At 41.7% G+C, this 16,912-nt stretch overlaps 1 protein-coding gene across 4 annotated transcripts in view; it reads left to right on the forward strand.

The window, feature by feature from the left end:
• Nucleotides 1-16,912, forward strand: part of LOC109879081 (voltage-dependent calcium channel subunit alpha-2/delta-1) — a 177,486-nt gene that overhangs the window by 25,145 nt on the left and 135,429 nt on the right. For all 4 annotated transcript variants that reach the window (XM_031831414.1, XM_031831413.1, XM_031831415.1 and 1 more), the window contains exons 2-3: nt 9,724-9,805; nt 11,753-11,869. In XM_031831414.1, the coding sequence (XP_031687274.1) occupies nt 9,724-9,805; nt 11,753-11,869 (199 nt within the window). The remainder of the gene's footprint in view (nt 1-9,723; nt 9,806-11,752; nt 11,870-16,912) is intronic.

Consider the following 16,912-nt stretch of genomic DNA (forward strand, 5'->3'; position numbering starts at 1 on the left):
AGCGGTGCTGGCTCAGCGGTGCTGACTCAGCGGTGCTGACTCAGCGGTGCTGACTCAGCGGTGCTGACTCAGCGGTGCTGGCTCAGCGGTGCTGGCTCAGCGGTGCTGACTCAGCGGTGCTGACTCAGTGGTGTTGGCTCAAGGGTATGTCATGCACTAATATCTTCATGGAGGGGTTAGGATGAAAGGTGTGTTAGCGTGTGTGTGTGAGCATGTGTGTGCGTGAATGTGTGTGTGTGTGTGTGTGTGTGTGTGTGTGTGAGATCAGAAATGTGCTGATAGTACTCCAGCCTTGCCCCCAAGCCCCCCCAGACAGCTGCTTCTCTGAGCTGTATATACAGCACCAGTCAAAAGTCTGGACACACCTACTCATTCCAGGGTTTTTCTTTATTTTTACTATTTTCTACATTGTAGAATAATAGTGAAGACATCAAAACTATTAAATAACACCTTGTCACAACACAACTGATTGGTTCAAACAAATAAAAAAATAAAATATATTCCACAAGTTTAACTTAAAGATGTTGGTTCCCAATTGGGGATCAGCCCTCCCACCGTCAGCTGGAATGTGGCGCATGGAACGCAAAAAATATTCTTAAAAATATTTAACCTCCACACATTAACAAGTCCAATAGCTCAAATGAAAGATAAACAACTTGTTTATCTAGCCAGCAAGTCAGATTTCTAAAATGTTTTACGGCGAAAACATAGCACATATTTATGTCAAACCACCACCGAAGACACACCGAAGACACAGCTAATTTCCATAGCCAAATTGAACAAAATATGCAATCACCAAACGCAGGATTAAAAGAAAAATAATTTCACTAACCTTTTGAAATCTTCATCAGATGACAGTAATATAACATGTTACACAGTACATTTATGTTTTTTTCAATAATATGCTATAAATATCCATAAATCTCTGCTTACAATGACGCCATGTTCAAAAAACGCTACTCAAAGGTCCGGCAGATGCCGTCAGCTAACATGGAATACACAACATAAACTTAGACTAAATATGCATGTTCTACATATATATAGAAAGATACACTTCTTCTAAATGCAATCGCTGTGTTACATTTATTTTTAACGTTACAGATTTCGTTCACTAGGCTATAATATGAGTCGGCGCTCAGGAATTTGCATTTTGGCTCCTCTATCTTGGAGTCCACAGAAACCCAAATTTAACACATAAATATTCCCTTACCTTTGCTGTTCATCCATCAGAAGACCTGGAAGGGTTTATACTTACCAAAAACAGCTTTAGTTTTGAAGTCTGTGTCTTTCGGTTATCAAACACGACATATTTCGGTTGAAATGCAGCCAAAAAGTAAAGTGGGTGCGCACCAAAACGCCGAAATTACATATTATATGTCGACTAAACTTGTCAAACTATGTTCAGAACACAGCGTTAGCATGTTATATAGCTTCACAGCAATTCTGAGGACGAACAGAAACACACGCATCGTTTAATCAATCTTGGAAGAAAGACATCACCGGAGCAGAACGCGCATGAGAGTAACCTGTTTCCTCGCGTGACCGAAAGGTTTCGGCCCGCCAAAACTCTGGTGAGCTGCGATTCTCACAATGAGAAGCCCCATTGAAAGCAGACATCGCGCTGAAGACATAGAAATTGTTCCCAGGACTGTAGGTGCTTGGGAAGGGTGGGGGCGATGACGTCAACGTTGGGCCAACTTTTATGATGACAAGAGAGAGTTTGGGAGAATGAGTACCCTGAGAGTTCTGCTTTACATACAGACATAATTTAAACGGTTTTAGAAGCTTTAGAGTGTTTTCTATTCAATAATAATTTTTATATGCATATATTAGTAATTTTTGACAGATTTGTTTTCTGTTTACTATGGGCACGCAATCACCCCAAAGGGGGCAGCAATCAGCCCTATCTTTAACAGGTTTTTAACAAGGCCTACCTGTTAATTGACATGCGTTCCAGGTGACTACCTCATGAAGCTGGTTGAGAGAATGCCAAGAGTGGTGTGAGTAGGTGTGTCCAAACATTTGACTGGTTCTGTACGTTTTACAGCACGAGCCCTAGTCACATTGCAGTGTGGGTTATTAGATAGGATAACATAACACGTATCCAAAGTCAAGGGGAAAATAGTTAATTTCCCTTATTATTTTTAATGGTTATTGACAAGGATTTTTAACACGTTTGTGTGTGTTGGGAGAGGGGGGGCAAGGTGCCTGCCTGCTTGCATGTTTTTCTTCATGTGCGTGTGTGTGTGTGTGTGTGTGTGTGTGTGTGTGTGTGTGTGTGTGTGTGTGTGTGTGTGTGTGTGTGTGTGTGTGTGTGTGTGTGTGTGTGTGTGTGTGTGCGCGCGTGCGTGTGTTAGAGGTCGACCGATTATGATTTTTCAAGCCGATACCGATTATTGGGGGACCAAAAAGCCGATACCGATTAATAAGCCGTTTTTTAAAACATTTATTTATTTATTTGTAATAATGACAATTACAACAATACTGAATGAACACTTTTATTTTAACTTAATATAATACGTCAATCAAATCAATTTAGTCTCAAATAAATAATGAAACACGTTCAATTTGGTTTAAATAATGCAAAAACAAAGTGTTGGAGAAGTAAAAGTGCAATATGTGCTATGTAAGAAAGCTAACATTTCAGTTCCTTGCTCAGAATATGAGAACATATGAAAGCTGGTGGTTCCTTTTAACATGAGTCTTCAATATTCCCAGGTAAGAAGTTTTAGGTTAAGGTTATTATAGGAATTATATAACTTTTTCTCTCTATACCATTTGTATTTCATATACCTTTGACTATTGGATGTTCTTATAGGCACTTTAGTGTGGCCCAAACTGCTGCATATACCCTGACTCTGTTGCACAGAACGCAAGAGAAGAGACACAATTTCCCTAGTTAAAAGAAATTCATGTTAGCAGGAAATATTCACTAAATATGCAGGTTTAAAAATGTATACTTGTGTTTTGATTTTAAGAAAGGCGTTGATGTTTATGGTTAGGTACACATTGGTGCAACGACAGTGTTTTTTTCGCAAATGCGCTTGTTAAATCACCCGTTTGGCGAAGTAGGCTGTGATTCAATGATAAATTAACAGGCACCGCAGCGACTAAATGCAACGCAGGACAAGCTGGATAAACTGGTAATATCATCAACCACGTGTAGTTAACTAGTGATTATGTTAAGATTGATTGTTTTTTATACATTCCGATTAATCGGTCGACCTCGTGTGTGTGTGTGTGTGTGTGTTTCTCCCTAGAAGATGAGCCTGTACCACGTCTCCCTTGTCAAGTAATAAGATTCATCTAGGTGTTTGACACTTGATGAGTTCATGGATATGGATTCAGACTTCCTCCCCTAACTATGTTGAGGGTTCATGTACTGCTATGGCGTCCTTCAAACCAGGGATGAGTCTCAAATGGCACCCTATTATCTATATATCGCACTAGGTTTGACCAGGGCCCATAAGGCTCCCATAGGGCTCTGGTCTAAAGTAGTGCACTATATAAGGAATAGGGTGTGATTTTGGACACAGCACATGTCTCCTCTGGGTCTGCATTTAGGTGTTTCATGTAGAGGTATTTACCTGCTGTTTGGAAATTTGCACACTCAATCACTGTGTTTACCTGTGGATGGACCATTCACCCACTTCTAGACTATTCCCTACTGCTAGTGTAATGAATGAGCCAATGCAGTCCACAATCCCCACGTCAACAATGCAGCAATTTCATCGCTATTGTATGTGACCAGATTCGTGTTCAATAGGGCACGCTGTAGCAAAACATTTTCAACAGAGGACAAAAATGTGTTCAAAAAGGCAGCTATGCTGGTTATTCAATGTGTCTCAATCCATTTATTTATAACACATTTGGTCTTATGGTTACATATGGACCTTTTCTCTTCAGAACAATGAAGGAACCACTCACTCTCACTGTGAACTTGACACATTTTCAGTGTTTACTTAATCCATACTGTATACACCGTTGAGCCTATTAACTATTGTTCAGTTTCTGGATAGGGTACAGACAGTTTATTTAGACAGTTAACTATTGTTCAGTTTCTGGATAGGGTACAGACAGTTTATTGAGGCAGATCAAATCAAATCAAATGTATTTATATAGCCCTTCTTACATCAGCTGATATATCAAAGTGCTGTACAGAAACCCAGCCTAAAACCCCAAACAGCAAGCAATGCATTTGTAGAAGCACAGTGGCTAGGAAAAATTCCCTAGAAAGGCCAAAACCTAGGAAGAAACCTAGAGAGGAACCAGGCCATGAGGGGTGGCCAGTCCTCTTCTGGCTGTGCCGGGTGGAGATTATAACAGAACATGGCCAAGATGTTCAAATGTTCATTAATGACAAACATGGTCAAATAATAGCAATCACAGTGAACAGGTCAGGGTTCCATAGCCGCAGGCAGATTAGCCAGGTGAAACAGCAGCACAGCCAGGTGGACTGGGGACAACAAGGAGTCATTATAGCAGGTAGTCCTGAGGCATGGTCCTAGGGTTCAGGTCCTCCGAGAGAGAGAAAGAGAGAAAGAGAGAATTAGAGAGAGCATACTTAAATTCACACAGGACACCGGATAAGACAGACTGACCCTAGCCCCCCGACACATAAACTACTGCAGCATAAATACTTGAGGCTGAGACAGGAGGGGTCAGGAGACACTGTGGCCCCGTCCGATGATACCCCCGGACAGCGCCAAACAGGCAGGCTATAACCACACCCACTTTGCTAAAGCACAGCCCCCACACCACTAGAGGGATATCTTCCACCAGCAATTTACCATCCTGAGACAAGGCCGAGTATAGCCCACAAAGATCTCCGCCACGGCACAACCCAAGGGGGGGCGCCAACCCAGACAGGAAGACCACGTCAGTGACTCAACCTACTCAAGTGACGCACCCCTCCTAGGGACGGCATGGAAGAGCACCAGTAAGCCAGTGATTCAGCCCCTGTAATAGGGTTAGAGGCAGAGAATCCCAGTGGAGAGAGGGGAACCAGCCAGGCAGTTAAATATTGTTCTGTTTCTGTATAGGGTACAGACAGTTTATTGAGCCAGTTAACTAGTGTTCCGTTTCTGTATAGGGTACAGGTAGTTTATTGAGCCAGTTAACTAGTGTTCCGTTTCTGTATAGGGTACAGACAGTTTATTGAGCCAGTTAACTAGTGTTCCGTTTCTGTATAGGGTACAGACAGTTTATTGAGCCAGTTAACTAGTGTTCTGTTTCTGTATAGGGTACAGACAGTTTATTGAGCCAGTTAACTAGTGTTCCGTTTCTGTATAGGGAACAGACAGTTTATTGAGCCAGTTAACTAGTGTTCAGTTTCTGTATAGGGTACAGGTAGTTTATTGAGCCAGTTAACTAGTGTTCTGTTTCTGTATAGGGTACAGACAGTTTATTGAGCCAGTTAACTAGTGTTCTGTTTCTGTATAGGGTACAGACAGTTTATTGAGCCAGTTAACTAGTGTTCCGTTTCTGTATAGGGAACAGACAGTTTATTGAGCCAGTTAACTAGTGTTCTGTTTCTGTATAGGGTACAGACAGTTTATTGAGCCAGTTAACTAGTGTTCCGTTTCTGTATATGGTACAGACAGTTTATTAGGCCAGTTAACTAGTGTTCCGTTTCTGTATAGGGTACAGACAGTTTATTGAGCCAGTTAACTAGTGTTCCGTTTCTGTATAGGGTACAGTTAGTTTATTGAGCCAGTTAACTAGTGTTCTGTTTCTGTATAGGGTACAGACAGTTTATTGAGCCAGTTAACTAGTGTTCTGTTTCTGTATGGGGTACAGACAGTTTATTGAGCCAGTTAACTAGTGTTCCGTTTCTGTATAGGGAACAGACAGTTTATTGAGCCAGTTAACTAGTGTTCCGTTTCTGTATAGGGAACAGACAGTTTATTGAGCCAGTTAACTAGTGTTCCATTTCTGTATAGGGAACAGACAGTTTATTGAGCCAGTTACCTAGTGTTCCGTTTCTGTATAGGGAACAGACAGTTTATTGAGCCAGTTAACTAGTGTTCCGTTTCTGTATAGGGAACAGGTAGTTTATTGAGCCAGTTAACTAGTGTTCCGTTTCTGTATAGGGTACAGACAGTTTATTGAGCCAGTTAACTAGTGTTCCGTTTCTGTATAGGGAACAGACAGTTTATTGAGTCAGTTAACTAGTGTTCCGTTTCTGTATAGGGTACAGGTAGTTTATTGAGCCAGTTAACTAGTGTTCCGTTTCTGTATAGGGTACAGACAGTTTATTGAGCCAGTTAACTAGTGTTCCGTTTCTGTATAGGGAACAGGTAGTTTATTGAGCCAGTTAACTAGTGTTCCGTTTCTGTATAGGGAACAGGTAGTTTATTGAGCCAGTTAACTAGTGTTCCGTTTCTGTATAGGGTACAGACAGTTTATTGAGCCAGTTAACTAGTGTTCCGTTTCTGTATAGGGAACAGGTAGTTTATTGATCCAGTTAACTAGTGTTCCGTTTCTGTATAGGGAACAGGTAGTTTATTGAGCCAGTTAACTAGTGCTCCGTTTCTGTATAGGGAACAGACAGTTTATTGAGCCAGTTAACTAGTGTTCCGTTTCTGTATAGGGAACAGACAGTTTATTGAGCCAGTTACCTAGTGTTCCGTTTCTGTATAGGGAACAGACAGTTTATTGAGCCAGTTAACTAGTGTTCCGTTTCTGTATAGGGTATAGACAGTTTATTGAGCCAGTTAACTAGTGTTCCGTTTCTGTATAGGGTACAGACAGTTTATTGAGCCAGTTAACTAGTGTTCCGTTTCTGTATAGGGAACAGGTAGTTTATTGAGCCAGTTAACTAGTGTTCCGTTTCTGTATAGGGTACAGACAGTTTATTGAGCCAGTTAACTAGTGTTCCGTTTCTGTATAGGGAACAGACAGTTTATTGAGTCAGTTAACTAGTGTTCCGTTTCTGTATAGGGTACAGGTAGTTTATTGAGCCAGTTAACTAGTGTTCCGTTTCTGTATAGGGTACAGACAGTTTATTGAGCCATTTAACTAGTGTTCCGTTTCTGTATAGGGAACAGGTAGTTTATTGAGCCAGTTAACTAGTGTTCCGTTTCTGTATAGGGAACAGGTAGTTTATTGAGCCAGTTAACTAGTGTTCCGTTTCTGTATAGGGTACAGACAGTTTATTGAGCCAGTTAACTAGTGTTCCGTTTCTGTATAGGGAACAGGTAGTTTATTGAGCCAGTTAACTAGTGTTCCGTTTCTGTATAGGGTACAGACAGTTTATTGAGCCAGTTAACTAGTGTTCCGTTTCTGTATAGGGTACAGGTAGTTTATTGAGCCAGTTAACTAGTGTTCTGTTTCTGTATAGGGAACAGGTAGTTTATTGAGCCAGTTAACTAGTGTTCCGTTTCTGTATAGGGTACAGACAGTTTATTGAGCCAGTTAACTAGTGTTCCGTTTCTGTATAGGGAACAGGTAGTTTATTGAGCCAGTTAACTAGTGTTCCGTTTCTGTATAAGGAACAGGTAGTTTATTGAGCCAGTTAACTAGTGTTCCGTTACTCTATAGGGTACAGACAGTTTATTGAGCCAGTTAACTAGTGTTCCGTTTCTGTATAGGGTACAGACAGTTTATTGAGCCAGTTAACTAGTGCTCCGTTTCTGTATAGGGTACAGACAGTTTATTGAGCCAGTTAACTAGTGTTCTGTTTCTGTATAGGGTACAGACAGTTTATTGAGCCAGTTAACTAGTGTTCTGTTTCTGTATAGGATACAGGTAGTTTATTGAGCCAGTTAACTAGTGTTCCGTTTCTGTATAGGGTACAGACAGTTTATTGAGCCAGTTAACTAGTGTTCCGTTTCTGTATAGGGCACAGTTAGTTTATTGAGCCAGTTAACTAGTGTTCCGTTTCTGTATAGGGTACAGGTAGTTTATTGAGCCAGTTAACTAGTGTTCCGTTTCTGTATAGGGTACAGTTAGTTTATTGAGCCAGTTAACTAGTGTTCCGTTTCTGTATAGGGTACAGGTAGTTTATTGAGCCAGTTAACTAGTGTTCCGTTTCTTTATAGGGTACAGACAGTTTATTGAGCCAGTTAACTAGTGTTCCGTTTCTGTATAGGGTACAGACAGTTTATTGAGCCAGTTAACTAGTGTTCTGTTTCTGTATAGGGTACAGACAGTTTATTGAGCCAGTTAACTAGTGTTCCGTTACTCTATAGGGTACAGACAGTTTATTGAGCCAGTTAACTAGTGTTCCGTTTCTGTATAGGGTACAGGTAGTTTATTGAGCCAGTTAACTAGTGTTCCATTTCTGTATAGGGTACAGACAGTTTATTGAGCCAGTTAACTAGTGTTCCGTTTCTGTATAGGGTACAGACAGTTTATTGAGCCAGTTAACTAGTGTTCCGTTTCTCTATAGGGTACAGACAGTTTATTGAGCCAGTTAACTAGTGTTCTGTTTCTGTATAGGGTACAGACAGTTTATTAGGCCAGTTAACTAGTGTTCCGTTACTCTATAGGGTACAGACAGTTTATTGAGCCAGTTAACTAGTGTTCCGTTACTCTATAGGGTACAGACAGTTTATTAGGCCAGTTAACTAGTGTTCCGTTACTCTATAGGGTACAGACAGTTTATTGAGCCAGTTAACTAGTGTTCCGTTACTCTATAGGGTACAGACAGTTTATTAGGCCAGTTAACTAGTGTTCCGTTACTCTATAGGGTACAGGTAGTTTATTGAGCCAGTTAACTAGTGTTCCGTTACTCTATAGGGTACAGACAGTTTATTGAGCCAGTTAACTAGTGTTCTGTTTCTGTATAGGGTACAGACAGTTTATTAGGCCAGTTAACTAGTGTTCCGTTACTCTATAGGGTACAGACAGTTTATTGAGCCAGTTAACTAGTGTACCGTTACTCTATAGGGTACAGGTAGTTTATTGAGCCAGTTAACTAGTGTTCCGTTACTCTATAGGGTACAGGTAGTTTATTTGTATCTCATTAACACAATCAAAATAAAGCATTATGATAGAATGGAGTCTTGCTGTTACTAATTTCTCCCTCTACTATCCCTGCATACATGACCTACTATCTCACCCCTGTCCTTGTTACTCACCCACTGACAACCATGAATATATCCTCTACTCTCTCTATATCTACTCTAATGCACAGTTAATGGGGAGTCAAAACACATATACTCAGGGTAAACATGACTATTTTATAGACCGCTGAATTTATTAGCCTGCATGGCGAGATATGTTTTGCATAAAGTGATAGTCAGCAGTACTGTTACTGCCTGACTCAACTGCTCTGTTAATGTGTCGTCATGTGGTATCTACTGCAAGGTGATTGGCGAATCGAAGTAAGTCAAGATTATTTATGCAGTGAGGCGGAACATTCACAGCTTTGCAGATAGAAATGTAACATAGAGCTAACTTGATTCCTTATTCTATTTGACAGACGTATTTATATTGGATCGTCCTGCACCTTCAGGGTCTTATTTATTAGTGCACACTGATGCAAACTGTTTTGCAACAGAAAAACCAAAACGTTTCTTAATGAACAGTTCAGTATTTCCCTCCCTGTTTCAGTCCATTGTCTTTTGTTTGGTGCCAATTTAATATGATCCTGAAAACATCAGTTCAGAGATATCAATGTGATTGGCTAAGTAAAACCATTTGAGCATCGGATTCGATGAGTTACAGGAAGTAAATTAATTTGAATGATTTTGATTGGTGCTTTCATTGTTTCCTCAGGATAAAGGAATGGGTGGAGCAGATGCAGCAGGAGCTGGTCACACTGACGGACACAGCCAGCGGAGTGCAGAACCTCATACAGGTGGGACACACAGAAACACCTTGTAAACATAGGAACACAGACGTGCACAAACGTGCATATTTTTATTTATTTTAAATGTATTTTACCTTTATTTTACTAGGCAAGTCAGTTAAGAACAAATTCTTATTTTCAATGACGGCCTAGGAACAGTGGGTAAACTGTGAGAGGATTGCACCACACTCCTCTCAAACGCACAGGAAGCTTGCAACCCCATAGTCACACATCCACAACTCTGGATTTCAACAATCAATATACACACGCGCACACACATATACGCGCACACACATGCGCACACATACTCCTGACCTCTCCTGTTTGATGTGTGTCACATCCAATACAATGATGGTTGTCACAACAGATCTGGACTTTACAAAGTGCCATCTCATTAGTGATATGTGGGACATCTGCTTACAGTATTCTGCTAGGGGAATGTCCACACTCAAGGACTATCAGTGTCAACTCCAAACACCACATCCCTATCCCCTTCCCTAACAAGCTTACATGATATGGACAGTTAGGAGGAGCTGTTACTCTGGCTGCATCCCAAATGGCACCCTATTCCCTATGTAGGGGGCTCTGGTTATAAGTAGTGCACTATATGGGGAATAGGGTGCCTTTTGGGACACATCCCTTGTGTTGATTGCTATAACCCTATGACACCTCTCCTCCTCTTGCCTAGCCAGGCCTGATATGGAGCCTCTGTAATTATGTCTAGTTTAAATGTCACATGCACAAGTACAGTGAAAATGTCTTTCTTGCAAACCTATAGCCCAACAATGCAATAATCAATAACAATGTATAACCAGAAAACAAAAAAAGAATAAATAATTAAGAAATATGAAATGCACAATAATCATCACAGTAATTGTCAATGTACTTCAGATTCCTTTTGGATGACATTTTTCAGACACACACACAATGCATGACGTCCCAGGGACAACACACAGGCATGATTTCCCTTGAGCAACACAGTATTCTCAGGAAAATACCCATAACAGACACCATATCAGGGCTGCCTCTTGCCCTGCTTGTCATCACAGACATTTAGAAGATAAAAAACGTGATGGTGTTATACCACGTTTGGAGCTAATTTCCTGTCGCAGGCATCATTTGATGCTCATGGGGTGAGGGAAAATAGCTAGACTTTATGACCTAATCTTGACCCAATAGCATATATATAGATAGAGAGTGGGATAATATTAATGGTCGACTGTACATTCCTTTGTCCTGTTGCAGTAGAATACATGTAGGTTTCCTTCATTGAGACCTCTGGCAGCATGGCTGCTTTGTTTACTACACAGGGGAGGGGATTGTATTTGCTTGTAAGCAGAAAGAGCATGTGGAGAATAACCATCAGTATCATTACTCATGGACAAGCAGAAACACATAGCACAGCCCCACAGAGGTTAGCTAAGTAAACACACACTTCCATACACAGACTTAGACACACACACACACACACGCGCGTGCCCGCACACACATTCACACACTACAGGCCTGTGGTTTTAATGTCGGACCTAGAAAGCCCCTCCGGCTGCTAAATAATTGGCTGTTTGGCATTTCTGGTTTTTTATTGTTTAATTCCTCTTGCTGAAACATATTCCATATTCAGTAAATGGTGTTTGCCGTTGTGCTCCAATGTGGCATAATGTTGCCTGATTTACACTGGCATTGTACACACAGTGGTGTCATCATGATTTGACACATTTGACACATCTGACACATTTACATACATTTGGATTATTGTGTTCATTGTCCCTGCAAATAAATGCAATCAAGTACATTTTTTGTGACTATCCTCATAGGTACAATTCTAAGATACACAATGTCAATATTTTATCCAAGTATCACTCTCTCCTGATTGGTCCAGTGTCACCTTTGACCCTTGTTTCTCTCTCTTGATTGCTTCACTGTCACCTTTGACCCTCTACCTCCTGATTGGTGCAGATCTTCCAGAGCCACAGGAAGTACTTCAGTGTGGGGTCCAACGATGCCAGCCAGCTGGTGGCTAATGCAGCGGGGAACATCGAGAATCTCCTGGCCAACCGTTCTCGTGCTCTCAAGGTGAGTACCAGTTCATAGCAGTCCACACACACACACACACACACACACACACACACACACACACACACACACACACACACACACACACACACACACACACACACATAGATGCAGACAAAGTCACACACACACGCACCTTAATACCAAGAAAGAAGGGTATGAAACCCATCTCCTGGAGGGCTGCAGTGTCTGCAGGTTGTTGTTTCTCACTCGCACTTGATTCATCGCATCATTGCACAGATTGGCTTCATTTCACAGATTGGATAAATTAGTCCCTTTCAAAATGAAAGACTGACCAACAGCAGTAGCCCATAATTGAGTACATTCTCAGTATGTTTCAACTGGATTAAATGTGTGTGGAAATCCTTATAGCGCTGAGACTTCAATAGACCGTGTTAGAAAAGGCAAATTGATGATATCGGAAATGATGACCAAGAATGCGAGCTATTTGTTGTTGAATTAGGTTAGTGATAGGCTTAGGGCGAAAGGGGGGCAAATCCCACTTGTGGTTAACAAATATCATACTGCCATATTTTCCTTTATGACTAGACAATGTCAGACTCAAAGTTCTCCTCGCTGTGTCCTGATGCCCTCTGTATAATACCTATCCCATCCACATAACTTTCTCCTACCACCACCTGAGTAAAGTCAATTAAAGTCCCCAGGCATTGTTTGTCTCGATCAATCAGGATCGATCTGGCTTGGGCCAGAATTCAATTAAGTCTGTGGGTTGCCGTGGTAGCAGGTGTTAATGACCCTGTCAGTCATCAGCCCCTTTGTTTTTCTCACGTCACAATAATTGCAGTCAGGTTTTAACGAGATAGTTGTTTTCTTTGTTTCGCATTGTGATAAAAATACAATGCTGACACACACTGTTAGACACACACACACACTGCTGATAGATTAGGTAATGGGGTAAATAGATGGAGATAGATAGAGATGTAATGCAACATTTGTTCTGAGCTCTGATAAACACCATCTGTCAGGTTTCACCTGCACGTTCAGTTCTGAATGTTTAACTCTTCACTGGACGTGTGGATTGAGGGAGGGAAGGAGAGAGAAGGGGGGGAGTGATATGTGGAAGAAGAAGAGAGGAATGGAGAAAGAGAGGGATGGAGGATGGGAGAGATGGTTGGAGAGGGGGATGGAGGGAGAGAAAGGAGGGAATAGAGAAAGAGAGGGATGGAGGATGGGAGAGATGGTTGGAGAGGGGATGGAGGGAGAGAAAGGGAGGAATAGAGAAAGAGAGGGATGGAGGATGGGAGAGATGGTTGGAGAGGGGGATGGAGGGAGAGAAAGAGAGGAATAGAGAAAGAGGGATGGAGGATGGGAGAGATGGTTGGAGAGGGGATGGAGGGAGAGAAAGGGGGATGGCTAAGGTATTTTGACTAGAAGACATTATTAATAAACACATGCAGCTGATTTTGAGTCGGTTGAGAACAAATTGTTATTTATAATGATGTTCCTGGCAAGTGGCGAGGGGCAGGTTGGGCGATGAACAATGGCCAGTGGAGTGTTTGCATGGAGGATTAATGAGCAGACTGACCTGCCAGTGGCCCTCAGGGTAATGAGGCGGAACTGAATCTGCTTATAGTGATTGACAGAGAAATAGACCTGACTGTAGATAGAGAGAGAGACCTGACTGTAGATAGATAGATAGAGAGATAGATCTGACTGTAGATATATATAGAGATCTGACTGTAGATAGATAGAGAGAACTGACTGTAGATAGATATAGAGATCTGACTGTAGATAGATAGAGAGACCTGACTGTAGATAGATAGAGAGACCTGACTGTAGATAGATAGATAGAGAGATAGATCTGAATGTAGATATATATAGAGATCTGAATGTAGATAGATAGAGAGACCTGACTGTAGATAGAGAGACCTGACTGTAGATAGATAGAGATACCTGACTGTAGATAGATAGAGATACCTGACTGTAGATAGATAGAGAGACCTGACTGTAGATAGATATAGAGACCTGACTGTAGATAGAGAGAGAGACCTGACTGTAGATAGATATAGAGACCTGACTGTAGATAGAGAGAGAGACCTGACTGTAGCTAGATAGAGAGACCTGACTGTAGATAGAGAGAGAGACCTGACTGTAGCTAGATAGAGAGACCTGACTGTAGATAGAGAGAGAGACCTGACTGTAGCTAGATAGAGAGACCTGACTGTAGATGGATAGAGAGACCTGACTAGATAGATAGAGATACCTGACTAGATAGATAGAGATACCTGACTGTAGATAGATAGAGATACCTGACTGTAGATAGATAGAGATACCTGACTGTAGATAGATAGAGATACCTGACTGTAGATAGATCGAGAGACCTGACTGAAGATCGATATGTAGACCTGACTGTTTTAGAGATATACACTGTAGACTGTAGATAGTTAGACTACATTAAGGGGGATTTAGGATGCCTGATCCACAGTGTGAGCTGACCGTGGGAAAAAGGGAGGGCGTTGAGCGTGTGTGATAATTACCCACAGAAAGAGAGGGATGACCGAGTGTGTTTGTGTGTACATGCACGTGTCTGTATCCATCTGTGAGTGTGTGCACCTGCATGTGTTCCTGTTTGTGTGTGTGCCATGACAGTAGTGTTCCAGACCATTCTATCATCCATTAGGCCCCTTAGTGAGACAACAACACCAGGCCCTATTACACTATTCAACCAGGAACACTCTCCTCTCACAACACCAGGCTCCTATTACAATATTTAACCAGAAACACTCTCCTCTCACAACACCAGGCCCTATTACACTATTTAACCAGGACCACTCTCCTCTCACAACTCCAGGCCCTATTACACTATTCAACCAGGACCACTCTCCTCTCACAACACCAGGCTCCTATTACACTATTCAACCAGGACCACTCTCCTCTCACAACACCAGGCCCTATTACACTATTCAACCAGGACCACTCTCCTCTCACAACACCAGGCCCTATTACACTATTCAACCAGGACCACTCTCCTCTCACAACACCAGGCCCTATTACACTATTCAACCAGGACCACTCTCCTCTCACAACACCAGGCCCTATTACACTATTCAACCAGGACCACTCTCCTCTCACAACACCAGGCCCTATTACACTATTCAACCAGGACCACTCTCCTCTCACAACACCAGGCCCTATTACACTATTCAACCAGGACCACTCTCCTCTCACAACACCAGGCCCTATTACACTATTCAACCAGGACCACTCTCCTCTCACAACACCAGGCTCCTATTTGGGCCCATTCAACAGCTCTCTCTCTAGCTCTGTCTCTAGCTCTCTCACTATAACAGTCTCTCTCCCTCTCTACCTTCAAATACTCCAATATGAACACGCTAGCTCTCTCAAAGACTTCCATCAACACAATGGCCTGCTACACACTATACCACAGAACATAGGAAAGAAAACAGGATGTCCGTGTTACTTGTCAAGAAGAAACGGAAAGTGAATTCATTTCAGCTGTTATTCTGTATCATCTAATACATTTAGGTTTGTTTCTTTTGAGAGGTCATGTTTTGCAATGCTGCCATGGCAACAATGCTAGCTAGTCATATTAGATGTGATAGTGTGCAATGTGGCAAGGTACAACTGAATTAATTTAAAACAATGTCCTCTGATTTCTGGAAAAATGTAGATTCTATTCTTATCACTCAACTTATTCAGAAAGGTGCAACCTGTGAGTGTTCAGATAAAAATGCATCATGTAGAAAAGACATTGTACTCTGCCATGTAGAATCATAAATATTGTCATCTCTACTCATTATATTTCTATCGGCAACTTTCTCGAAGGAAGACCCCACTGAATTATCCTCTTAGTCCGATATGCACAGTAGTACATTTCTTCTCTGTCACACTAGGCTGCAGGTAGCCTAACAGTTAGAGCGTTGGGACAGTAACCGCAAGGTTGCTTGTTCACATCCCCGAGCCAGCAAGGTGGAAAAATCTGCTATTCTGCCCTTGAGCAAGGACTGCTCCACGGGCACTGATGACATCGATTAAGGCAGCCCCCACACCTGTTTCAAAGGGGTTGGGTTAAATGTGGAAGGCACATTTCAGTTGATTGCATTCAGTTGTGCAACTGACTAGGTTTCCACTAGCCCAAAAGATCAACCTGTTCTGTACATCTTTGCACCCCCGATGTATTCTGTTCCTTTCCCAGATGTCTGAGAAACTGATAGAGGCATTTCCCTTTTGTTACTATGGTAGCCGTCTCTGGTGGCTAAGCGCGAGGGGCGAATGTGATTGTCGAGCCGGCACAATTCAATTAAAATGTTGGCTGCTGTCATTAACTTAATAAGCAGCCATTTTGGGTTAGGAGCAGGTTGATGTGATGCCTGTCTGTTCTTTCAGTCTGATTCAGTGGCAACTCTTGATGCTCAAATTAAATCACATTTTATTTGTCACATACACATGGTTATCAGATGTTAATGCGAGTGTAGCAAAATGCTTGTGCTTCTAGTTCCGACAATGCAGTAATAACCAACGAGTAATCTAACCTAACAATTTCACAACAACTACCTTATACACACAAGTGTAAAGGGATGAAGAATATGTACATAAAGATATATGAATGAGTGATGGTGCAGAACGGCATAGGCAAGATGCAGTAGATGGTATCGAGTACAGTATATACATATGAGATGAGTAATGTAGGGTATGTAAACATATAAAAGTGGCATAGTTTAAAGTGGCTAGTGATACATGTATTACATGAAGATGGCAAGATGCAGTAGGTGGTATAGAGTACAGTATATACATATGAGATATGTAGTGTAGTGTATGTAAACATTATATTAAGTGGCATTGTTTAAAGTGGCTAGTGATACATTTTTTTACATCCATTTTTCCAATATTAAAGTGGCTAGAGATGAGTCATGTTAATCATAAGGCATACCCCCCCCGCCCCTCTTCTTACCAGAAAGATGCTAGTTTCTGTCAGCGCAATGCGTGAAGAAACCAGCTGGCTGTACCGACTTCCATAGCGTGTCTCGAGTGAGCCATGTTTCCGTGAAGCAAAGAACGTTA

This window comes from Oncorhynchus kisutch, linkage group LG9 (assembly GCF_002021735.2).
Source record: "Oncorhynchus kisutch isolate 150728-3 linkage group LG9, Okis_V2, whole genome shotgun sequence".
Taxonomy (NCBI): Eukaryota; Metazoa; Chordata; class Actinopteri; order Salmoniformes; family Salmonidae; genus Oncorhynchus; species Oncorhynchus kisutch.